At 35.8% G+C, this 27,741-nt stretch overlaps 1 protein-coding gene across 1 annotated transcript in view; it reads left to right on the top strand.

Moving 5' to 3' along the window:
* The window catches only part of IQCM (IQ motif containing M), a 398,588-nt gene that overhangs the window by 170,372 nt on the left and 200,475 nt on the right, over nt 1-27,741 (top strand). Inside the window, 3 exon segments of the mRNA XM_007999956.3 lie at nt 11,895-12,093; nt 22,524-22,668; nt 27,306-27,440. Coding sequence (XP_007998147.3) covers nt 11,895-12,093; nt 22,524-22,668; nt 27,306-27,440 — 479 coding nt within the window.

The raw sequence follows: 27,741 nt of genomic DNA, 5'->3' as shown, positions 1-27,741 counted from the left end.
TGCTCTTGATTCATATTGCCAAGTCAATCTATTTTCCAAGTAGATTACACAATTGAGAATAACGTTGGAAATGCATCTTGAACCAAACTTTCTCTGGAATTCTTTAGGTTTGCAGGGTTTTCCTTTTAAATTTGGAAGTGAAAAATGGTGCCTTATTTCTATTTTAACTTAAAATAATTATTGAAACGTTTTTCTGTATGTGTGTTTCTAATCATTTTTTGCCAGGTGTGTGTTTTTAATTAACCACAACAAAAAATTTGTTTGAGAACACGATGAAACCTTCAAGGCACTCTGATTGTGTGGTTCTCACAAAAATGTGCTCAGAAATTATTGTTCCAAAGTTAAGAAATATAATGCAGATGAAATATGGGATGTTCATTTTGGAAGGGAGATTTTATGTAAATACATATATGTATCTTTTAATAGAGATATAAGTTTTGAAATTAAGTGAAAGACACTTTAATGAAGATAGGTTTGGTTGCTGGAAACTAAAAGAAAAATGAGCTGTGATTGCACCACTGCACTCCAGCCTTGATGACACAGCAAGACTCTCTTTCTAAAATAAAATAAAAATAAAAATGTGTTAATAAAAGGAAAATAAAAGAAAAACATCAGCAATAGATAAATTGTTATATCCAGAAAATAAGTATAAATCTGAAATAATGTGAAGGGAGCCAGTCCCTTTTGCTTGTCTGCATACTATTACTATTCTTGGAATGTGTTAGGTGGTCAAAAACTAAATGACCGCCGTTGCTTTTGGTGTTTTAGACATGAAGTCTTTGCCCATGCCTATGTCCTGAATGGTACTACCTAGGTTTTCCTCTAGGGTTTTTATGGTATTAGGTCTAACATTTAAGTCTCTAATCCATCTTGAATTAATTTTCATATAAGGAGTAAGGAAAGGATCCAGTTTCAGCTTTCTACTTATGGCTAGCCAATTTTCCCAGCACCATTTATTAAACAGGGAATCCTTTCCCCATTTCTTGTTTCTCTCAGGTTTGTCAAAGATCAGATGGCTGTAGATGTGTGGTATTATTTCTGAGGACTCTGTTCTGTTCCATTGGTCTATATCTCTGTTTTGGTACCAGTACCATGCTGTTTTGGTTACTGTAGCCTTGTAGTATAGTTTGAAGTCAGGTAGCGTGATGCCTCCAGCTTTGTTCTTTTGACTTAGGATTGTCTTAGAGATGCGGGCTCTTTTTTGGTTCCATATGAACTTTAAAGCAGTTTTTTTCCAATTCTGTGAAGAAGCTCATTGGTAGCTTGATGGGGATGGCATTGAATCTATAAATTACCTTGGGCAGTATGGCCATTTTCACGATATTGATTCTTCCTATCCATGAGCATGGTATGTTCTTCCATTTGTTTGTGTCCTCTTTTATTTCGCTGAGCAGTGGTTTGTAGTTCTCCTTGAAGAGGTCCTTTACATCCCTTGTAAGTTGGATTCCTAGGTATTTTATTCTCTTTGAAGCAATTGTGAATGGAAGTTCATTCATGATTTGGCTCTCTGTTTGTCTGTTACTGGTTTATACGAATGTTTGTGATTTTTGCACATTAATTTTGTATCCTGAGACTTTGCTGAAGTTGCTTATTAGCTTAAGGAGATGCAAAAGCCAAAATTGACAAATGGGATCTCATTAAACTAAAGAGCTTCTGCACAGCAAAAGAAACTACCATCAGAGTGAACAGGCAACCTACAGAATGGGAGAAAATTTTTGCAATCTACTCATCTGACAACGGGCTAATATCCAGAACCTACAAAGAACTCAAACAAATTTACAAGAAAAAAACAAACAACCCATCAAAAAGGATATGAACAGACATTTCTCAAAAGAAGATATTCATACAGCCACAGACACATGAAAAAATGCTCCTCATCACTGGCCATCAGAGAAATGCAAATCTAAACCACAATGAGATACCATCTCACACCAGTTAGAATGGTGATCATTCAAAAGTCAGGAAACAACAGGTGCTGGAGAGGATGTGGAGAAATAGGAACACTTTTACACTGTTGGTGGGATTGTAAACTAGTTCAACCATTATGGAAAACAGTATGGCGATTCCTCAAGGATCTAGAACTAGATGTACCATATGACCCAGCCATCGCATTACTGGGTATATACCCAAAGGATTATAAATCATGCTGTTATAAAGACACATGCACACGTATGTTTATTGCAGCACTATTCACAATAGCAAAGACTTGGAATCAACCCAAATGTCCATCAGTGACAGACGGGATTAAGAAAATGTGGCACATATACACCATGGAATACTATGCAGCCATAAAAAAGGATGAGTTTGTGTCCTTTGTAGGGACATGGATGCAGCTGGAAACCATCATTCTTAGCAAACTATCACAAGAACAGAAAACCAAACACCGCATGTTCTCACTCATAGGTGGGAACTGAACAATGAGATCACTTGGACTTGGGAAGGGGAACATCACACACCGGGGCCTATCATGGGGAGGGGGGTGGGGGGAGGGATTGCATTGGGAGTTATACCTGATGTAAAGGACGAGTTGATGGCTGCTGACGAGTTGATGGGTGCAGCACAGCAACATGGCACAAGTATACATATGTAACAAACCTGCACGTTATGCACATGTACCCTAGAACTTAAAGTATAATAATAATTTAAAAAAAAAAACAAAACTAAATGACCGACTAATGTTTATCTTTCCCATCCAGGGTCATATATCAATGAGAGCTAAAAGCCATTCTTTTGTTATAGATTCAGTAATAACTTATATAAAAAAGCTGGAGGGGGGCTTGAGATTCTAATTATTTTGGAGGTTAGTGCTAGACAGAATTACCTGTGTTTGTTTATCACAGGGTAGCAGGTGCTTATTCCCCTTGATTATAAGATATTATATACTTATATAATATAAGTAGTTGAAGCTAAGTTGTTAGTTTGCTTTCTCATCCCTATCTTGTGATCAAGATGCATTCATAAAGCATGGTTGTAACTGTATAAGTTTGTTCAGCAACTTTTTCTTTGGTTTACTCATTGTTTATTTTTATTTACAGACAAAATTGTATGTATTGTGTACAAAATGATGTTTTGAAGTACATATACATTGTGGAATGACTAAATCGAGTTAATTCACATATACATTACTTTACATAGTTATCATTTTTATGGTGAAAACACTTTATGTCCACACTCTTCACATTTTTCAAGAATACAATATATTTAACTATAGTCACTATGTTGTACAATAGATCTCTTGGACTTATTCTGCCTATGTAAATACCATTTTATATCCTTTGGCCAACATCTCCCCAACATCTGCTCCCAAATGCTCCAGCTCTTTTTGCCACCATTTTATTCTCTACTTCTATGAGATCAACATTTTGGATTCCAAAAATGAATGAGGTCATGTGGTATTTGCTTTTCTGTACCTAGCTTATTTCACTTAGCACAGTGTCCTCCAGGTTCATCCATGTTGTCACAAATGACAGAATTTCCTTCTTTGTATGACTGCATAGTATTCCATTTGTATATATGCTGCATCTTCTTTTTTCATTCGTATGTTAACAAACATTTACGTTGATTTCATATCTTGGCTATTGTGAAGAATGGTGCAGTGAACAAGGTGGTGCAGATGTCTCTGACAAACTGATTTCATTTCCTTTGGATGTGTACCCAGGAGTAAGATAGCTGGATTAAATGGTATTCTTTTTTTTTTTTTTTTTCCTTTTTTTAAATTATTATACTTTATGTTCTAGAGTATATGTGCACAATATGCAGGTTTGTTACATATGTATACATGTGCCATGTTGGTGTGCTGCACCCATTAACTCATCATTTACATTAGGTATATCTCCTAATGCTATCCCTCCCCCTTCCCCCAACCCCACAACAGGCCCCGGTGTGTGATGTTCCCCTTCCTGTGTCCAGGTGATCTCAATGTTCAATTCTCACCTATGAGTGAGAACATGCTTTGTTTGGTTTTCTGTTCTTGCAATAGTTTGCTGAAAATGATGGTATCCAGCTGCATCCATGTCCCTGCAAAGGACATGAACTCACCCTTTTTTATGGCTGCATAGTATTCCATGGTGTCTATGTGCCACATTTTCTTAATCCAGTCTGTCATTGGTGGACATTTGGGTTGGTTCCAAGTCTTTGCTATTGTGAATAGTGCTGCAATAAACATACGTGTGCATGTGTCTTTATAACAGCATGATTTATAATTCTTTGGATATATACCCAGTAATGGGATGGCTGGGTCAAATGGTATTTCTAGTTCTAGATCCTTGAGGAATCACCACACTGTCTTCCACAATGGTTGAACTAGTTTACAGTCCCACCAACAGTGTAAAAGTGTTCCTATTTCTCCACATCCTCTCCAGCACCTGTTGTTTCCTGACTTTTTAATGATTGCCATTCTAACTGGTGTGAGATGGTATCTCATTGTGGTTTTGATTTGCATTTCTCTGATGGCTAGTGATGATGAGCATTTTTTCATGTGTCTGTTGGCTGCATAAATGTCTTCTTTTGAGAAGTGTCTGTTCATATCCTTTGCCCACTTTTTGAAGGGGTTGTTTTTTCTTGTAAATTTGTTTGAGTTCTTTGTAGGTTCTGGATATTAGCCCTTTGTCAGATGAGTAGATTGCAAATTCTGTTTTTAATTTTTTGAGGAAATTCTGTACTGTTTTCCATAAGGTTGTGCTAATTTACATTCCCACCAACAGTGTGCAGGGGTTCCCTTTTCTCTGTGTCCTCTCCAATACTTGCTGTCTTTTCTCTTTCTGATAATAAATTCTAAGATGTGTAAGGTGAAAACTCGTTGTGATTTTAATTTGTACTTCCCTGATGATTAGTGATGTTGAGCATTTTTTCATATACGTTTTGGCAATTTATATGTCTTCTGTAGAGAAATCTCTATTTGAATGCTCTACCCATATTCTAGCACTTTTTATTCAATATCATTAACTTGGTGTTTTACTGAGTCAGTTTCATTAATAAATGTGGAATAAGGAATGGATTAAAACATGGATGCTTATATTGTATCATTAGCAAAACTAGAATCATATATTACTAACATATCAGTAACTTCTGTCTAGAAGACTAATAAATCTCCTGGTGTCATATTATGTTCTTTCATAATGATTTTATGTAGCAGGATTTTTATTGCCCTTGTCAGTTTTTTCATTGAGGTCAGGAATTAAGAATCATCCAATTTTATTCTTCCAGGTTTTACCTACATTGCATATAATGTAAAAACACCCCTTTCTCTTTTTAATATCCTCAAATTTCCCAATATATGTTTTCCTGTAACATTCCATTAGTTGGCAATCCCCAAGCAATATAGAAAAGAGTGAACTGGTTTTTTAGGAGGACCTAGTGGGCATCATTTTCACGTAAGGATTAAATCCACGTTTTTTAATAGGAGCCACCATACCTAGTTTACTGACTTACCTTTAAATGTTATATATTAAAATGGAAAATGGATTACAAACTTGATTTTTCAATTACATTTTGATAGAAAAAAGTATCAATTCTTATTAAAATTTTGTAAATAAATACTTCTATAATGAACTCAGTAGAGGCATTTTGTATATATTTAACTATTGTTCTATATTGTTTTAAAGATAAAATAAAATGTGTTCTTAATTTCTATAAACTTATTCACAATGATTTATTAATCTATTTTATATATGAACATTTTCATTAGGACTTTTTTCCCCTCAAGTTCTGATGGATTAGTTGAAACCATTTATATACCATTTAAAGGATATTTCATTCTAGTTTGTACTAGTAAAGGCAAACAAATTCAAATTTATAAATTGACTCAAAAAAATCTTTCTCATATTTTATTAGAAAATAAATATGAAACATAATCAGTGTATTCAATTCTAGATAATTAATTCTTAATTTGTTGATCTGGGTTTAAGCAGAATACCATATGAAGTTTTCTGTTTCTGGATGAAAAAAGTCCTGAAATCCTGAATCAGTTCTTTTGCTTAGTCTAACACGTTCATGGTTGTGATGTCAGTTTAAGCTGAGAATCCCGTGCCCATAAGTCTTTTCCTGCTACTATAAATTGTTAAGAAAATGCATTGTTCATAAGGCTACCATTCTTTTGATGTTTCTTTCAGAAGATGAAATTTATAACCTGTAACTTATAGCAGGGCTTTGGGCAGAAACTACCTGCTGATGATATGATTGATTTGTATAATATATGTTTAGCAAAAATTTGCTGTAATAATCAACAATCTCAGAGTGGAGAGGAATGGAGTCCTCTACTTAGGACATACATATTTTTTTTTCCATATGGATTTAGTCATTGATCACTTTGAAATAAGAACATATTGACAATGAGGACATTGACAAGCCTCAAGGTTTTAAATATTTCATCTCTAATGTCACAACTTGGCAGATAATTTACCTCTGAAACAAAATCTTTGAAAAAATCAATTTGAAAGTTATTGTGTTAGTCTTTGAGTATAGACCTAAGTATGTGCATCAGTTATCTATCACCGCAATGGGATCACAAAACTTAGTGGCTTGAAACAACAGCTATTTATTATTTCTCATGCAACAATAATGATGATCTGGTCCAGACCTGGGCTTATGCCAGTGGGTACAATTTCTGTCTTCCCCATGTGGCTTCTCATCCTTTAGAGACTTGCTGGCTCATTGTCATGTAGATGTAGGGTTCTGAAAGAAAAAAACTGTGTAAAGTCTCTTAAAGCACATACTTAGAACTGGCACATTATCACTTCCATTGAATTCTATTGGCCAGACTGATTCACAAGACCAGCTCATAGTCCTAGAGTAAGTGAATAGACTCCACCTCTTGATGAGTAGGGCTGCAGAATCACGTTGCAAAGGTATGTATTTAAGAAGGCTTTAATTGACCATCAATATGCCACACTGTGCTTCTAATATGTTTATGTAAATGTAAAAATATATATGTATATGTATATTTTGAGATAGGGTCCCAATCTCTCACCCAGACTGGAGTGCAGTGGTATGATCGTGGTTTACTGCAGCCTCGACTTCCTGGGTTTGGGCGATTCTCCCACCTCAGCCTCTCATGGTAGCATGTGCCACCATGCTTGGCTAATTTTTCATAGTTGCTTTTGTAGAGAAAGAGTTTCACCTTATGACTCAGGCTGGTCTTGAACTCCTGGATTCAAATGATCCACCTGCCGCAGCCTTGCTAAGTGGTGGGATAACAGGCATGGAGCCACTGCACCCGGCTTTATTAATATTTTATTTGTTATATATTCAACTTAGGCCAAATTTTTCCTTGATTAGTCACCTGTTTTTATATTTTGAAATTTGATAAACAGGACAGTCCTCAATACAGTATTGAATTAGATAAAAATAAGGACCATTTTAGCAAGGTCGAGGATCATGGCTCTGATCAAGAAAAAGACATGACCCTGAAGTGGCAGTAGCCAATACCAAGATTTATTTGGTCAGCACATGGATAGGTTTGCATGAGAAGTCTCTCCCAGCAAAGGCCTTCCAGAGACTGTGACATGGAGCCCCTACCCAGAAGGAGTAGTGGTCTCCTGTGGGAGAGGGAAATCAGAGAGGGGACTTCCATGTCTAGATGATGACAGGATGGAGAATCTCTGTCAACCACAGGATGGAGAATCTCTGGGTCATTGAGCTCCAAAGAGCAGCAGTGGCATGAGGTATGTTATAGCCCCCGGATTTGCCTTATTGATGTCTAACAGATATTGGAAGCGATTTCATGGTGTAGGCAAAGCAAGTAGACTCCAAATGGCTAAAAATATGCTTATTTGGGCCATGTTTAAAACAACTGAATGTCTAAGAATTTTGAATTTGGAGCTGGCAAGCTTTTGAGCCAATGGTCCTAATATGCAGAAGTACACATAAGGGCCAATATATAGGAGTTATCTTTGGTTTAAAAAAAATAAAATTGTTGTAACATTTGTATGACAACCATGCAAGATGTACCTTGTCATGTGTTGCAGCCCTCCTTTTATAAGTGAAGAAGAACATCTTTGGTATGATCCTGAAGCCATTTGGGGTATCCAAAAGTTAGGTTAAAAAGACATTATTATTACTATTATTATTTTCTTTTAATTTGCAACTTGAGGCCAGTTACTGTGGCTCATGCCTGTAATCCCAACACTTTGAAAGTTGGAGGCAGGGGATCATTTGAGGACAGGAGTTTAAGACCCACCTGGCCAGCATAGCAAAACCCTGTCTCTACTAAAAATACAAAAACTTAGCAGTGTGTGGTGGCACACTCCTGTAATCCCAGCTACTCAGGAGGCTGAGGCATGAGAATTGCTTGAACCCGGGAGGCGGAGGTTGTGGTGAGACAAGATTGCACTGTTGCACTCCGACCTGGGTGACAGAGCGAGACTCTGTCTCAAAGAGAGGATAATAATAATAAAATAAAATTTGGAACTTGAATATGGGGAAAATATTGAAAAAATTGTCAGATGAAGTAAAATATGAACAGAAGTCATAGGTGCCTTTTGAGTAAAAAAGAAATAACAGAGACACAAGTAACTAAGTAACTTTAAATGTTAGGAATACCAAACTTTGCAAAAAAGTCACAAAGAAGAGAAAAAAGATTCACAAGCACGATAAAAGGAATACTTAAGTGATAAAAGGAACTTTTTGATATTTGGGCAAAATATATTGAAGGCACAGAATGGTCTTCCCTCTGTTAAGAGCAGACTGTGTAATCAAAACTCAGTTTGTCAGTATAACAAAAGTGATATCATATTCTAATTTTACTTTTAAAATATACCACCTATGTAATGTTTTATAGTTAAGGATTCACAAGCATTTCTCTGTTTTATGATTAAGCTCATCAAAATTTACCATTGTCAAAATTTAGTGTATTAGCTTCTTTTCAAACTCATTATTTGTAAATACAATTTGTTTTCCATCAAGACGTCTATAAATTGTTCGCTTCTATAAATTGTTCTTGTCTTTTCTTTAACATTCCAGTTATCTAGAGATATAGTATTGATCAAAGTTCATCTGTTTCAGACCTAAGATAAAATTCATTTCTTTTTCAATTGTTATGAGAACCAGACAAATCACATTCTTCATTTTGTAAACATGCTTGCATTTCTTCATATTTTTTACATAATATAGTTCTGATCACTCATATGAACTACAACTTTTACCCGAAATAACCTTCAGTTCTCTTTCGGCCTCTGTTGTCTGTCTCTGTCTCTCTTTCTTTGTCTCTTTTATCTCTCTGTCTGTCTCTCTCATACACATGTACACACACACACTTTTCAGTAGAGGATTAAAAACTTTGTGCCTTTCAAGGCAACTTAGGAGACCAGAAGACTCTAATGACCTAGAGCTGTCACTTCAATAATACACATTACACATCACCTTACCATCACACATATTCCTTTGTTATTTGCATCTTGTTAGAACATGAAACCTTCCCTCACTTTTTGGTTTGGGTATTTAGCTATTTCTATAACAGTCCTCTTATTTCCTCTGAGAGAAATGAGAAAAAGATGTCAACTCAGAATTTCTTCGATTTCATAGTAGATCTCGATGATATGGGCAGGCGAGAAGTCATCATTACCATTTCACCTGCATTCCACTCGATCTCATACATCAATGCCCATTCCTAAAATGTATAATATTAACCCAGCAAAAATCCTCTTAGAAGGCAGAGCTGCCTCTTTTCTAAGCTATTCAAAATCAGTCTTAATTTAAACAAACAAATACAAAACTTTGTTTCCTATTCTTCAGCTCTTCTGGCAGCTTTGTTTAATAAGATAGCTATCCCTCAGTGTACAAAATGATATATATTTGGCTCAGTAATGTATAAACATTTTCAAGGGAGTGAAAAAGAGAGAATGAGAGAATGAATCGGCCACTGATACAAAAGAGCTCCAGTTACATGAATATTGTACGAAGCTAATTTATTTCCTTTTGCAAGAAGGAAAAGGACTTTTTTTTTTTCATTTACAAACATAGACACAAAGAGAACTAGCAGCCTCAGTTATACATAGTTAGATATAGGTCAAAAATAAATATACAGCACAATTTTCTGTGCTTCAACAAATCTCACTGGTTCATTGCAGCTACTTGGGAGTAGGAAGGTCAGGAAGTCAAAAAGATCTACAACAAATGCTTCTTATGAAAATTTCTTAATCTGGGACTGATCTCTATTCTAGTGAGTGCAAAATTTTCTCTTGAATGATATTCAAACTAATGTTCAAAAATGGTGTTATGCTAGTGTTCAAATGACATACAATATAGAGAATATCAGGAGGTAGTACAAGCTTCAAGAAAAACTACAGAAAGACAAATACAGAAAGACAGAACTGGGTTTTCCTGCCATCTACCACTGAACAGAGACTTCGTGGCTGGGTCAAGTAATGAAAATCATACTCCACATTTCAGTTACTGAGAGAATAAAAATAATAGCCATGTACAAAACAGAACAAGACTTAAAAATCAACTTAACATAAAAATTAAATAAAACAGACTAAGAAAATAATGCTAAAACAGAGTGAACGTGAGTCAGAGATTCGCTCTGAGAATCAAGAAACTTGAGTCTGGGATTCAGAGATGTAGGTACAGATCATTTTTGGGGCAAGACTCAGCCCTGGTGAATGAATTGACCTGGGCATCTCAGTCAGTGGAACTCCATTTGTGAGAGGGCAGAAATAAAAACATTAAGAAGAAGAAAGCATTTTTATATGCTAAAAGTTGCAAGGGAACTAGACTTTGGACTTTGTAAGACTTCGAAAAACTGGCTATCATATATAAAACATAACAGGTGTATACATATAAAGAAAAAGCTGACACAAGGTTACCAAGATTACAGATAATCTGTTAATGGTAGTAAATCTTCAATTTTCTCAAATGTTATTAATCGCTACTAGGGTCGCTGTATTAGGGTTCTCTAGAGGGACAGAACAAATGGAATATATATATATTCCATTTACATATATATAATAATTTTTATATATATAAAATTCATATATATATATATTAAGTATTAACTTACATGACCGTAAGGCGGTCCCACAATAGGCCGTCTGCAGGCTGAGGAGCAAGGAGAGCCAGTTGGAGTTCCAAGACTGAAGGACTTGGAGTCTGATGTTTCAGGAGGCATCTAGTATGGAAGAAAGACGTAGTCTGGGAGACTAGGCCAGTCTCTCTTTTCACATTTTTCTGCCTGCTTATATTCTAGCTGCACTGGCAGCTGATTAGGTTGTGCCCACCCAGATTAAGGGTGGGTCTGCCTTTCCCAGCCCACTGACTTAAATGTTAATCTCCTTTGGCAACACCCTCACAGGCACACTCAGGATGAATACTTTGTTCCTTCAATCCGGTCAAGTTGACACTCATTATTAACCACCAAGTCACCCATAGCAATATTGCAGACTGGTCATTGTTTGCAGTATCACCTTTCTCGTCTGCTGATCCTAAAGGCCGTGATCCTACCACCATAGTACAGAGCCTCTCAATTCAAAGTATTTGAATCAAAGTTATTTTTCTGATGATGTTTGGTTAACAGAATATCAGTGTCAAATAATCAAATAATTTTGAATTACTCTGTAGTTTAAAATAGCTTCTGGGACAAGAAAATTATTTGAACTAATCTGCCCTGTCATATGAAAACATTCTCTTTTGAATACTTGTAGATAGACTGAAAAATTCACTTTCTTTTGGATTTCTTTTCTTCAGAAGGTTAATTTTATCCATGAAATATTGATCTTGGCATATTCAACCTTCTTTGGAGGACCTTATTGACATGTTTGAATTCTATGTACATGCATTGAATTCTATGTACAAGTTATAATATATTTCCTATTTCAATGTATTCATCATTGAAAGAATTTAAAACTGTGGAAGTGTTAATTTTTCATATTATCTATAATAAGAAATTGTTTTATTTTTAGGATAAAAGATACTCCAAATAAAACTGATAAACATGACAATAAAGTTAAAAGAATTGGACCACACATAGAAATCTTCCAAGTATTCCGAGAAAGAAAAAAATTCATGATTACCCCAAAATTGATTAGAATGGTCACCATCATGCAGGCATATGTCAGGGGATGGCTTGAACGCAAAAGATTACAAAGAGTAATGACCAAGGTAAGCTATACATCAGATATTATAATGTGTTTAAAATTTCTCATTAGATTCAATTAAGTAAAATTTTTCAATATGCCTCTAATATTTCTAAGTAAAATTCTGTGTACATACTTTTTTTTTTTTTTTTTTTTTGAGATGGAGTTTTGCTCTTGTTGCCCAGACTGGAGTGCAATGGCATGATCTTGGCTCACTGCAACCTCTGCCTCCTGGGTTCAAGCGATTCTCCTGCCTCAGTCTCCTGAGTAGCTGGGATTACAGGTACCTGCTACCACATCCAACTAATTTTTGGTGTACATACTTTAAGAAAATGTGATTAATAATCTGCTATGATGATAGTTTTAGACTGTGAAAAGTTGGAGACTCCAAACAAAAGGCCTCATTTATCCTTAACTCAGCAATTCTGGGACCACCTATTCTTAAACAAGGATATTTTGAAATAACTTTGCACTAAAGTTGTTTCTTCCTTGCTATCTGCTCATTTTCTGTTTAGAGCAACTTTCCTTCACTTCCCACACTCCTGGGTACTCTTTCAGTGCATAAATGTTCAATTTCAAAGAATTACACACACGTACAAATATCTACCTGGTCAACTTTCATAGATTGCAATTCTGATTTTTAAAATAAATAATGCAGACCCATTTTGGCTGGGCAAATGCAGATGAACCTAAGTGGGTCCATCTTGGAAAACCTTTGAGAGAACCCAAAATGTCCTCACCTTGAGGGCTAAAGTTTTACTGCTAATAAGGAATTTGGGAAATCAACTATAAATAAAATATATTAGTAGTGCCCACTCCAATTCCTTGATCTTCTGGGAAAAACCTCTGGAATAGATTTGCAGTGGGCATCCTGAACACATTTCTCTGACAATGTGATGATACTGTTAGAGTTAATCCATCTGCCTATCTCTGGGTATACATGTTTACATGTACTAACATGTGTAAATTAATATGTATGTGAATCACATATGTAGTTATGATTAAACATGATAATACATGTAAAACTCTGGCAAAAGGTAAACACTCCATATACTTAATCCCATAATTTTGTATGGTAGCTGCTATATCTGTTTTATTGCTGAAGAAACTGAAGCAAATTATTTGCCCAAAGTCAAACAGCTGGTAAGTGAAAGAGCTAGAATTCAAACCCATGTCTGTCTAAGACATTAAAAGATCTATGTTTAAATTAGAATTAAATTTCTCCAAAATGGGAAATGAACTGATTTTCTTACTCCACAAAGCTCTTTCTTTCCTATAACTATCTATATTGATAAACTGTTCTACCACTCATTGCTCAAGCCATAAACCTGGATGTCTCTTAGATTCTTTCAAGTTTTTCACTCCCATATTCAACTGCTTCCACTTTCATGATGTTTGTTGAACTGCTCTTCTTTGTGCTTCTTGCCAGAACTTCCTTTAATCTACCCTTACATGGAGAATTGCAATAGTTGCCTCATTGATCTCTATGCCTACAGACCTACTTCCGTCAAATCTATTTGCCATGTACCATATTTGAAAAATTCCACTGTTATTACCTTATTTCATTTCTTATAACCTTTTTGAGGGCCTATATCGCTTACAGGATATAGTAGGAACTATAACATAGTACACATGACCTCCCTGTTTTGGCTCTTGCATTTTGTCAAGCTTCATCACATCATACCCCCTGACATATTCTCTGTGTTTTAGCAAACTGCAAATCTTGATTGTTTCTTGTCATCTTATATTTTCATGCTGTTCTCTCCTCTGCCTTCCTTATCTTCTGATAAACTCCAATTCATCTTTCAAGATCTTCCTAAAGTATATTCACTTAGACACCCTCTCTTGTCCATCAAGCAGAGCTGATCTCTCCATTTTTCTGGTCATTATTGTGTCCAGTTCTTTACATTATCATCATCTGTTTACATGTTTGACATGGACAGTATGGTTTATATGACTTATTTGGAAGCACGTACTCTTTATTTTTCTATTCACAGCACCACAGACTACCTTGACACATAATATATACTCTATCATTTTAACTGTATGCATGTATAATCTAATATTTTTTCTTGTTTATCTCTCTGTTTGTATACATATATTTTTTAGTTTGGCTAGATAGATTGCAAACTCCATGAAGACAGGTATCTGTCTGTCTTGTTTGTTTCTGTATTCAAATGCCTAGAATGGTGTTTCGTATGTAGTAGGCACTCAACAAATACCTATTGTATTTGATTATATGTAGGCACTCAACAAATACCTATTGAGTGGATGAATTAACATAATTGTAGAAGTTTATCATGGCAGTCTAAGGAGATCTCTCACACACACACACACATCCTTAAAGTTCTGTCTGCACACATTTGATACATGCTATATAATTTAATTATAGCATTTCCTAATATCAGAAAGAATTGTAGAATCATTCATAACCTCTGGGACAAAAATGAATCTAAAAAATTGAGAGAGGAAGAATGGGCCAAAGATGAGGGTGAAAAGGAGTGATTTAATTGATAAGGAAAATGCTGAATTTCTATACGGAGATAGGATTTGAGATAAAAAGAATGGGAAGTACTTTTAAAGGATCAGAGCCAATACAAAGTAGATTGTTTACTTTTTTTTGGTTATAAAATTTGTTATGATCAATGATTTTATTTTTTATTCCATCATTGGCATGGTGCTTTGTCTGTTGGATGATTACTTTGCTGATGTGGTTAAAGTTGTTTTGCCTAGTGTCAAAATCCTAGTGTGACACCCTGTAATGCGGTTAATTGTAAGTTTCCTGGACTGTGCCTATGTGAAGGGTTGCTGTTGGGGGAATTCTTCATAACTTTCTGATCTAGAGGGTGCACAGCAAATCACTGAATAATTGTCAGCACTGTGGCAGTTCCTCCACTGGGAGACTTCCATAGTCATATTGCTTTACTGCCACTTCAGAGTTTGTTGCTGTGGACAGTGTCTGCTAGAAGTTTAAGATTACTCAAGAGACCATATGATTTCCATTCCCTATGAAAAATTTAGTTTGGAATTCTTTGGAAATAATGAAGCAGCATCAAATTGTCTTACCAGTCATATATCAAAAGACTACAGAGATTGCTATATTTTAATATGAATATTTTTTCCACAATTAAAAATGTCCTTTTCCTTTACAAATTTTTGTGCTATTTGTTTGCATGTGTTTTGGTATAAGTAATAATGATATTACAGAATCATAAAGACACAAAACAGGGTTCGTTCCTTGATGTAACGCTTCTAGGATCTTACTTAATTTCAATATTTTTCTCTAAATATTTATAATTTTAAAGTTTTAATCCTAAATTAAATATATTTGATTTCTATTGACTAAAAATGTTGAAATTCCAGGACATTGGAATGGTTGATAGCTACAATAATAAAAAGTGTTTGAAATTGGCTTTTAATAAATATTTGTTGAATCAGTAAATTTGGAACAGCCCTGGAGAATCTTAGTTTCATTATTACCTTAACAACGTCTTATGCATAACTCAATGGTCTTCAATATTTTGGAGGTTATAGAATTCTTTGAAAATTTGATAAAGTAGGAATTTGCTATCATTGTCTCAAAAGAACAAAACAGAAATAATAACAAAATTTGAACCTATTCGTGAGCTCTATAGGACAGGGCACCTTGTATAGCAACAGCCCCAACGTTTTTGGCACCAGGGACCAGTTTCGTGGAAGACAATTTTTTCCATGGATGAGAGCAGGGGCAGGGATGTTTTCAGGATGAAACTGTTCTGCTTCAGATCATCAGGCATTAGATTCTCATTAAGAGCACACAACCTGGATCCCTTGCATGTGCAGTTCACAATAGGGTTCTTGCTCCTATGAGCATCTAATGCTGCCGCTGACCTGATAGGAGAAGGAGCTCAGGCAGTAATGCTCGCTCACCCACCATTCACCTCCTGCTGTGCAGCCTGGTTCCCAACAGGCCACAGAGCAGTTGGTTGGGGACTCCTGTTGTATAAAACAGTTTTATTACATAACATGTGTGCTAACACTCACAAGTACCTGGAGGCCTATGTTCGTTTATTCAATAACATATGTATTTTTAAATTTGATAATAGTCACTATATACTGGGTCCAATTTCCTGCCTGGTGTGTGAAGAGCATACATAGTCTAGTGAGTAATGCAGACAACTGAAAGAAGTCTTAGGTATCATCAGAGCATTTAGAAAGGCCATTTAACCCCAAGTGTGTTTGATGCAGCATTTGGATAAGACCAATAAAGTGAGATCTGGACGGTGAGGGGTAGCTTTATTTTGTCAGGTGTACTGGGAGGCTGAGAGGCACAGGAAAGACCATATCAATGAGCTTAGGTGAACTATTTACATTTAAGGGGCTGGGGCATAGTTGGGAGGACAATGGCAGTAAAGGAAGTTGAAGGTAGGAATCAGATTAATAACGTTCTTAGAAACCTTAATAAGGAGTTTATACTTGGTGTCTGAGAATGGATGCCTTTAAAATAGATCAGTGACACAAATATATTTGTATTTTTGAAAAATTACTGACTTTGGACAATGGATTGGAAGGAGAGGGTGACAAAATGGAAGGAGAACAACTAGTATGCTTTTTCAGTAATCTACTGCATGGTGGTGATGGGGAAATAGACAGTTGATAGGACTCTGGGTTTGGTTGTATTTGGAGATAAGGAAGAGGGTGGAGTCAAGAATGATTCCCAGGTCCTCTTCTTGAGCAATCTGGTGTATGGTTGAGAAATGCAGAATCTAAGGGGAGGGGCAGGCAGGAGGGAGCAGTAGAAAAGAATGAAAGTAGAGTCCAATTTTCAACACTGGGCTTAAAGCTTCTGTGGGAAATCCTTGAGATGTCTGGGAAGCAGTTGAGTATATGGGTCCAAAATTCAGAAGGGAGATTGGGCCATATAGAAAGACTTAGGATTCATCAGTAGTTCTTAAATTCTTTCACTGAGGAAGAATGTAAAACTCTCTCATCTATAAAATTACCTCACTTTGGTAATGAATCTCATCATATTTCTAAGAAAGCTCTTCCCCCAGATGTTGCTCCTTTACTTCATTCAGGTCTCTGCTCATTGTCACATTATCGAAAAGCTGTCCCATACTAACCTGTACAAAATAACTCTCTAATCACTCCCTGTCTCTTTTAAAGCACTTTATTGTTCTTCTTGGCACTTACTACCACCTAACCTATATTCGTTTATTAGATTATTGCTCCTTTCACTAAAATGTAACCCCTGAAAACAGAAATTTTATCTTTCCTGTCTTCACAAGGTCTTGTACCTTCTTGGCCCACACTAGGAGCCTAATACATGTTTTTAATAAATTATTTTCAAGAGAGTGAAGGATACATAACAGTATTTTGGGGCCAGGAGAATTTGAAATTTGAGGAACCTCTTCTAAATATGTTGATGCAGCTCCCTGACCAAGGATGCCCTCCTTGAAACCTGCTGCCACCCATAGATTTGAGAATCATCATTACTGATACTAACTGGAGCCATGAGAGTCCATGTCATTGTTTAGGGAGACTATATAAAGAGAGAATCCTACAAAGAAAGATTGAGAGAAACTGGTTGGCGTTCAAAGGGAAGCAGAAGATGAGTATTCCACAAACATGAAAGTAGTAACCAGAGAGGTAAGAAGAAAACCAGAAGATGCTACATCAAGGCACTTGAAAGGCAGTAGAAGGAAGAGGGTTAGGTCCACAGTCTCCAATGCTGCTAGACAGGATTTTCTGGCTCTAGTAACAGTAAGTTGATGCAGTGAAAACATCTGCAGTAGATAAATTGAGGCACTATGAGGTTTAGAGAAGGATAGTTTAAGATAAAAAATATTTATGTATGCTTAAATGCTCATTGGAAGAAGCCAGTAAGAGGGAAAGGTTGTCAATACAAGAAAGATGAAGATAATCTATATTATAAGGCCTTTAAGGAGATTGGAGGGGGTGGATTTCCAAGATACTTGACAAGATTAGCGTTAAGTGAGAGGAAACATATTTCTCCATTGTTGCAGGAGAAGAAGATGTGTAGATGCAGTTAAGTATTTAGACTTACTGGTGGGAAGTTGAGGTTGCAATAAACTAATTGTTTTTTCTTCCTTTGTGAAGTAAGGAATTGGGCCATTTGGTGAGAGTAAGCATTTAGATGGGTTTGAATGTTTGAGGAGATTGAGGTACTACAGAAAATGGCAGAGAGATGCCTTAAAAAGCATGCATGAAATTCCAGGCCACTTTGAGAACCTCACTGAGGTTGGTGATCAAGAATTGGAGTGGTATCATTTCTCCAGGTTGTATAATTTTCTTTAGTAATTATGAAAAACGAGGCATGGAGATGTAACATAATTACCCAAAGTTGGACATCTTGCAAGTGACATAGATGAGAATGAATTTTGAGAATCAAACATAAGTCTGTCTAGCTCCAGAGCACTGTAAAACATGAGACCATTCTGGTACCAGAATTGTCCAATCATTGCAAATGGTGGAGTCTTTTCTCAGGTCAGGAAACTCCAGTGTTTGGAGTTTCCTGCCAAAAGCCAAGGCTAGATAATACTCCCACCTGGTGCTAATAGAGCTAATTCAGGTGAGCTCACACCAGAAACATGAAGATAAGAACCACGGCCTGTAGAGAGGCACCCTTTCTATGGCAATTAGGAGCTGCTATTTAATGTTTTTCAGAGTACACTGGGGGGGAAACAATAAATTTTTATTTATATTTAATGATAAAGTTGACCAAGAATGTTTATTTAACAGTTTCTATACTGAGCAATTAGACATAGAGTGATTGAGCGTATGCTTCAGATAGTAGTAAAAATAATCTCTTTGACTCAGATCAAAATGAGTACAGCAAGCAACATGGACACAGAGGAGAGGCCTGAAAAAGTGCAAGAGGAACCAAACCTAGGAGAGACACATGTCCACTAGCTATGCATGGATAAGGTCTTCACTAGTTTCTTAGGGGATGGGGAAGTGAATATAAGATTCACACTTAGTGGTATTTGTGGCTTGCATATTTGCAAGTGTGTGTTTATGCATATGAGATTGAGATAACAATTTAGAATATTCAATTATTATTTCACTGTGTATAGGTTTAGTCATTTAAAAAATTTTCCGTTTTGTTTTTATAAGACTTTTGAATAAAGACTTTTTTGATATTTTCATACCTAAATGCTTAGACAAGGTTAGACTTCAATAAATGTGGTCAAGATATCTTCTTATAGGTTTATAGCATTTTTTTTTCAAAGTTAAAAAGTCAAACTGGCAAAATATTTGCTGAAATATGACACAAAGTTTAAAAAAAACCTAACATATAAAGATCTCTTCCAAACTGATAAGAAACACACTAACGAAATTAAGTCATACTAAGTGTCATATGATGGTGGAATTCTCCAAAAGTTGAATAAATTACTTAAGAAAAAAAAGACATGACCATATCAAGCAAAAGCAAATTGAAATAAATACTGGAAAATTTTATTAAATGTTGATAGGTATAATACATTTGTCCATTAAGATAATAGAAATTGGAATATTATAATCAGTAATTTGCAATAACTATATTGCAATATTGCTGTTGTAAGTAGAAATTTGTATTTTTTTCTGATAAATTCTACCTTGAGAAATATTTAGACTTATAGTGAAAGATTTACATACTGAAATGTAGTAGCACAATAGCTGAAGCATATTTCCATGCAAAAGGCTGGTAGGGACACTCCCTGTAATAAAAACCACATGGATGGAGCATTGTAATTTTCTCTGGCTCAACTTCCTAACCATGAAATGCCCTAGGTGACCTTCCAAATGCCTGAGATCTGAAAAGGGCTCCCTTACAAGATAGGTTGTGTTGCCCAAAAGAGTTATTACATTCAGAGGAAAATGTACTCAAATTGAAGTAGGTGGTTGCCCAATGCCCTTCCTTTTCTCAGAGACGTCATCTGTCCAAGTAGCACATTCCAAGTGGGAACTTTTCTCTTCATGTTTAGATACAATCAAAACACTGCTTGATTCTTAATTATAAGCAAAATAAATCCAGTTACAGATTTAAGCAGAAAGATGTTGAGGAAGATATTGTACACAGGTGTAGAGAACTAAGTTCAGAAACATAAAGGAATAGTAAAGGCTGAGTAGCTCCCAGTAATCCAGCCAAATCCTATACAGAAAGAGTCTGATGCAGACACTGAATCCTGGGTGTTCCTGACTTCACAAATGCTGCCCTTGAAAAATGTATATTTGTGCGACAGTTACTCTGTCACACAAATAGATTTCCCACTGTTTCACTCTTAAAAGCATTATTTGTTTCCATTCAAAGTTTGGGATTGGTGGAGTTAATGGTGAAGTTCACGTATCTACATCCTAGCAACAGAAGAGGTATGAGTCATAAGCGTCTGACTTTTGGCTTCAAATTGTGGGAAGTGGGTTCTGCCTCCCACTAAGATTCATATGTAGGGAATGTGCCAAAAGTGCAACCAATTTATTATCTTTTTAAAAGACAAAAGCCTATTGAACAAAAGGCAGATTAAAAACACACATTGAAAAATGCTATTAAATGTTGAGAGACATTAGCAAACATCCAGAATCTGCTATTAGATGGAAGGAGAAAGAAGAGGAAGGTAGTAAAATTATGCTAATTTATTTTTCATTCAAGTAAACAAAAAATATTATTTCACATAAACAGAAAATAACATGACAGAAACAAGAAAAATAATGTGTAATATGGGCCGGGCATGGTGGCTCGCGCCTGTAATCCCAGCACTTTGGGCAGATAACAAGGTCAGGAAGTCGAGACCATCCTGGCTAACATGGTGAAACCCCGTCTCTACTAAAAATATAAAAAACTAGCTGGGCATGGTGGCAGGCGCCTTGTAGTCCCAGCTACTTGGGAGGCTGAGGCAGGAGAATGGTGTGAACCTGGGAGGCAGAGCTTACAGTGAGCTGAGATCCCGCCACTGCACTCCAGCCTGGGCAACAGAGTGAGACTCTGTCTCAAAACAACACATAGATAAATACATAAATTAATTAATGTGTCATATGAAATATGCTAGGAAACAAACAAACAAAAAAATCCTGTAGAATGGGTGAAAACACGACCAGGTGTGGTGGCTCATGCCTGTAATCCCAGCACTTTAGGAGGCCGAGGTGGGCAGATCAGGAGATCGAGACAATCCTGGCTAACATGGCAAAACCCCATCCCTACAAAAATACAAAAATTAGCCGGGCATGATGGCGAGTGCCTGTTGTTCCACCTACTCAGGAGGCTGAGGCATGATAATCGCTTGAACCCGTGAGGCAGAGGTTGCAGTGAGCTGAGATCACACCACTGCATCCACTGCACTCCAGCTTGGTAACAGAGCGAGACTCCGTCTCAAAAAAAGAAAAAAAAAAAAAAAAAAAAAAGAATGGATGAAAACACTAAATTAAAAGGAATGTAGAGTATAGTTAAGTGGGCTCTCAAATGTCTCTATGCTGGTTTCAAAACCAATTATACAAGTTACTGGCCATGGGGCCTTGGGAAAATTATTTAAAGATTTTCTGCTTCAGTTTTTTCATTTATAATATGGTATGCAAAACACAGAAAAGGAAAGCCTACTCAGTGGAAAATGTGTAAATGTAAACACATTCCTAAACAAACAAGAAATAATGAAAATTTTAAAAATTAAGACTTTAAGAAGTCAAGAACAGGAAAATAAATCTAAATATTATTTAGAAGTAAATTAATAAAGATATATAGAGACATTAATAAGCCAGAAAATGTAAAATGTAAAAAAAATTGACTTGTTAACTAAAAGGGAATTGCTCTTTAGAAAAGAGAAAACAAATACAAAATAGGTAAATATTTAAAACTTTAATAAAAAAACTGTTCTGGTGGAATGTTGAAAATGCATACACAGAAGCATGTAGTCACAGGTAAACTAATAAAGCAAAATGTGCATATATGCTGAAAAGGGTTAATTTCTTGAATATTCAGAGATTTTTAGAAATCAACAACAACAACAACAACAACAACAACAATAAAACCTTAAAAAGCCCAGGGAAAAATAGGTAAAGGACATGAATGTACAATTTCCAAAGGAAATAAAAGAGGAAGATTTGAGCAACCAGGGTGGACTGCTTAGACAAGAATCATCCATTACAGAATAATACTTTAATAAGACTACATCGTTTCTGGCAGAGTAGACTACATATTATAGAAATCCGGACACAAGTGTAGGAAGTGTCTGTGAAAGAAGCAAATATTGGAAGCTGTATTCTATGGGAAGTATGAATATATAATAACAAAACAATTCATAATGGAAATCTCTGAACTACAGGGAGATTGTGTTACTCTACAATGCATATATTTAACCAACCTGGGCAACCAACAATAAATACACCCATAATCTAAGAAACTAGGTGAAATAGACTAAATGAAAGAGGCAAGTCATATTAAATATAAATACCAGAAATATATAAGGAGCTTTTTTGTCTTTGTAGGCTTTATATCATGGACCGGATATGAAAGCAGTTATTAACATGTATGGCAGACTAATCCACCGTGTTAGATATCGACGTGGTCTTTGGAGGACAAGACAAATTGTCAACTTATCAGAGCTAGAGGAATGGATGGACCGAAAAAAATGTAAGTGATGCAGACACTTCTGGTTTGAATTTAAGTTTGGAGTTAATTTAACCATGGAAATTTTAAATATAATTACCTGTAGAAAGCAAAGGTAGATTATATTTTATATTGCTGTAAGCAATTTGCATTTTAAATTAGCATGTTGTATATTTGAATTAATTTATTTGGATCCTCTGCAAGTAACAGAAAACTCATTCTAGCTAACCAAAGCAAAAAGGCAATTTAATGGGAGAATATTGCAAAGATAGTTAAAGAGTTGGATTTCAGACTGAATATTAAACACAACTGCTTCAGAGATCTAGGGAGCAGGAAATAAGGGACAATCTCAATTTGCCTCTGGGGGATAGATGACCCCTTACCACTTAAAGACTCTTTGTTGCTATGCTTTATATTCATATTCCAGGGAGATAGCAACTGATATGTATAGCTTGAGTCACAAATCCAACACTTTGCAATGGGACGGTAGGGAATCTTGCTTGAGAGTTGCACCGAAACTCTTCATTGGAGGAGGGATAGCTGCACAAAGGAAAATTAAGTATTTATACCAGAATAGTAGTTAATGCACACTGAGCATACTAAACAACATATTGCTTATTAGTGTTAGAATTCTATTCATAGAACAAATTCTCTAATTTATATCTTAATTTTCAGAGATTCCAATTTATATTTATATTTAATGAATTCAGTATTGCTTAGGATTAGGATAGATTATTAGAGCCAGTTTCTTGACTAAAAAAAAATAAGTAAATTATATTTAATTGCAATCATTGTCTTGCTGCTTTATAAGGTAAAAATGTGAAAATGTTGGTAGTCTCAGCTAGTCATACAGTATTTATTTTACATTTAAGACTAAGTTCCATGAAGAAAGGGATTATGTCTATTGTATTTATCAGTAAATACTCACTATCTAGCAAATGCCTGGTTTATAAGAAGGACTCAAAAATATTTGTTAAAATGATAGTTTTCATTAAGTTATGATAAAATTATGTGCTAAAAGCTATTTACAATTAACCAGAACTCTTTGAGTTAGAATAGTTTCTTTTCTGTGGCTAGAGGTAAAGGGAGGGTCAGAGAGAGAGTAGAAAGAGAAAAGAGAAAGAGAGATTGTTCTATATAAGTCAGAGGTTGCTAGATGAATTCACCCAGTCCAGCCCAACAACCTGGTTTCTAGAGAAAAGAGCAGAAAGGATCAAAGTGTTGGAGAGATGGGAAGACAGGAAGAAGAAAGAATGAGAAAGTGCAAGAGAGAGACAGGCAGAAAAAGAGAAGATCCTTCTCCCATTAGGAAGCTACTTGGACTCCTTTTACTTATAGAACTGAGAGAGTGTCAGATTTTAAGACTTTTGCCCATAAACTCTCCATACCACTAGTACAAAATTCAGGAAGATCTTAGTACTCTTTTTATGAGTAGTAGTTTATATTATATAATCTATTTTTTTTATTTTTTTTTGAGACGGAGTCTCGCTCTGTCGCCCCGGCTGGAGTGCAGTGGCGCAATCTCGGCTCACTGCAAGCTCCGCCTCCCGGGTTCACGCCATTCTCCTGCCTCAGCCTCCCGAGTAGCTGGGACTACAGGCGCCCGCCACTGCGCCCGGCTAATTTTTTTCTATTTTTTAGTAGAGACGGGGTTTCACCATGGTCTCGATCTCCTGACCTTGTGATCCGCCCGCCTTGGCCTCCCAAAGTGCTGGGATTACAGGCATGAGCCACCGCGCCCGGCCTATATTATATAATCTAATATGAATGTACTGATTTTATAATACCACAATATATACTAAAACCTTACAGTTATTACACTGGTCAAATTTTCTTTTCCATCAACTTTAATTTTTAGCTACTGACTTCCAAATCACATATCCTTTCCAAAATGCTCCTACTATTTTACTCAATTAGTCTTCTCTGTATATCCCAAACTATCACTAAATTGATTTTTTTCATATTATGGAATGTTGCTTATTTTTCGTATCTTTACTTTCTTTCTATGATTTCTTCTCAATTTGTAACTGCAGATTTCAATATTTTTGCATCCTGAAATATCCCCTCAGTTTGAGAAAAATAATGTGATTTCTGTTTTCCATCCTGGACTCTGGTGCTTTCTAGCTGAGAAGTTTTTTGAGTAAAAGTCTTATAGATAGTGAGAGATAAGCCAGGTGGACTATGGGAGGAAGAAGGTTCTAAGCAGAGGCAGCAGCAAGCACAAAGGCCTTAATTTGGAGGCTGCTAGTCTTGGAGGAAGCCAGGAGACTAGTATTACTGGAATGAAGTTTGTGACTGGAGAGCAGAGCAAGATGGAATTGGAAAGGTAGTCGGGAGCACAGGTTTTGTCAAGCTTTATAGACCATTGTATTTTACCTTGAGAGAACTGGGAAGCCATTGGAGAATTGGGAACAGAGGACTATGAAGCAACTAGTGTTGCAGACATCACTCTGGTAATTTTGTTGAGAATACGCTAACATGTGGCAAAAACAGAATAAAGGAGTCCAGTTAGGACAGGTGGTGGTCTGTCCAACATGGGAGCTGAACAGTAGAACAGAATTTGGTAAATGAATAATTTAGCACACCAACATGGCACAAGTATACATATGTAACAAACCTACACATTATGCACATGTACCCTAGAACTTAAAGTATAATAATAATAATTAAAAAAAAAAAAAAAGAATTACCAACCAGAGCATCCATTTACATTGAGGGGTAAAGTAACTCAATAGAGACAGAATTTGCAAGTTCTAATTTGTCTTCATATTACTTAGAAAATTCTTCATCTTTTCCGTGTGTTGATGGCTAATTGGGTGATATTTGGCAGATACCTATACAACTTTTTAAGCATCTTTCAATTATCAGAAAAATTTCATTAATTTTTGTGATTTAAATTTTGTATTTATCCTAGGTATATCATCCTTGAATACTAATTCTCCTTTCATGTTGCTGAAAGTTTGCTCATAGGGCATAATATACAGGTTAAGGGCACTGTTATCAATTATATAGTTTCAAAGCTATAATATTAATAGGTATGTCAATATTATCTTGTGAGAAACATATAAAATGATTAATTCAAGGAGAAACTAATAAAGGGCTATATACTTTTACAAGGGGAAATACATTTACTTAATCACAAAAGTAAAAGGTGATATTCTTTTTGTTTTAGTTTAGAATCAGATGCTGAGACAGTAATTCAAGTACAACTAATTTGCTTGGGAGTTAATACTAGGCAATACTGTTAATGGAATGGAAAAAGGAGACAGAAGGGAAAGGGGTCAAAAAAGAGTGCAATATCAAGCAAATTACCACGTGGACAACTGGAGCTTAATCCCTCTAGGGAACTCAGAAAAAACAGTGTAAACAACTTGAGTGCTGGGTCTTTCTCAGCCAACTCCTGAATCTGGTTGAGGCCCACTGCTTGGTGCATAGATGGGTTGTGTGAAGGCCTGTAGCCAGAGGGAGCCCTTAGGCAATGGAATGCAGATGCTGGCAACTGAACATCAAGTTAGCATGCACAGAATTAAGGGACAAGGAGATATGGATGGGACACTGAAAGAAACTGCTCTAGTTTGCTTATTTCAAAAGAGATAAATAGTCATACATACACTAAATATAAATTTTCATTTATTGTACTGCTATGTTTTAGGATCTCAAATAGCTATTCATATTTAGACAATCACTAAATATGTCTTGAATCTGTTGATGTCTCATAGCTATCTCCCTCAACTAAATGAATGAATGAATGAATGAATGAATGAATGAATGAATGAATAGAAAAACTGAAATCCATGTGGTTGAGTGCCAGGATGATATAACTTCTGTTAGAAACCACCTTGGTGCCCTTTGCCATTGGCAGTCAGAGCTAAACCTGTATTTGAGCAGTCTCTGACATCCTGTAAATGTTGACTTATACGATCAGCTTCATGGGGTTAAATGTAGCATATTTCAAAGTAGAAACTCAATGTCACTTTTTTGAAAAAAGAAAAAAATTATTTATGGAAAACTACACTTATAAAATGTATGCATCAATTGTCTTGCTCGTTATCTGACTCCTTTCTAAAGTCAAGTATGGGAGATAAATGACAGGTGGCCCAACTGAGTGGTTTTCTGTGGTAGTCTTGAGCCAGGAGTGACAAAGTACCTTAAATGTGAAAGTAGAAATAAATGAAGTTAGTGAGCAAAAAGTAGACATTGCTCCCAATTAGGAGCCAACTATAAGCCATCCAAAGTGGAATTGCCAATTTAAGTAGTTAGAATGTGAGTAAAAGCCAAAAAGAGATGAAAAAAGTAGAACAGCTAATAAACAATGAAGAGTGAAGTGGATCAGTAGGTGTCAGGTCCTCAGAAGTCCTGATATAAAAGCTACATCTTATGACATGGTTGAGTTGACATTATAGGATTTATTGTCAACTGTCATGAAGCCAGTATAGAAGGTGCCAGTATTCATCTTGGGGAATCAAGTAAAAATTTCACTACTGTGGAATGTGAGGAGAGAGAAACATGCCCATGTCCTTCTAACCTTTGCCAGAAGGTCGACATAGTGCTAGACTAATCATGGAGACTTACTGGTAGACAGGAAAATAAAGCTAGAGTTAAAGTTTTTTACTTGATATGTTGTTTAAAGAATATTTTCTTTTACATTTTTGTCCTTTTAGTCTATGAAATAATGTTTACTAAGAAGGAATATTGGCCAAAAATGGAAAGAAGTGAGCTCACCAATTTCTTCAGTGACTGTGGACATTTCCCGACTCAGAAACAAATTGATGATACTTGGGACCTGGTCCATCAAGGTGAGTAGTTTCTCATTTCTTTTTCTTATTTTTCTCCTTCTTTTCCTTTCAACTTTCTTCTTTTCTCTTTCCCAACTTTCCTCAGTTGTTCTCTTCCTTTCTTCATTCCTTCCCTTACTTTTACTAAACTTTTTTTATAAGTCCTTTCCCTCAAATTTATTTGTATCTGATCTTAATATTTGTGAAGGAAAATATTTGAAAAGTAGGTTAAAAGAAGTTAATACAGTACAGGTTTTTTGGAGGAAGATGGAAGAGATGGTTTTCATTTTTATAGTTTTTAGGTGTTTTTTGATATAAAATA

Source organism: Chlorocebus sabaeus, chromosome 7, assembly GCF_047675955.1.
Source record: "Chlorocebus sabaeus isolate Y175 chromosome 7, mChlSab1.0.hap1, whole genome shotgun sequence".
Lineage (NCBI taxonomy): Eukaryota > Metazoa > Chordata > Mammalia > Primates > Cercopithecidae > Chlorocebus > Chlorocebus sabaeus.
Note: the sequence above shows the minus strand (reverse complement) of the source record. Positions and strands in the feature narration are given on the sequence as shown.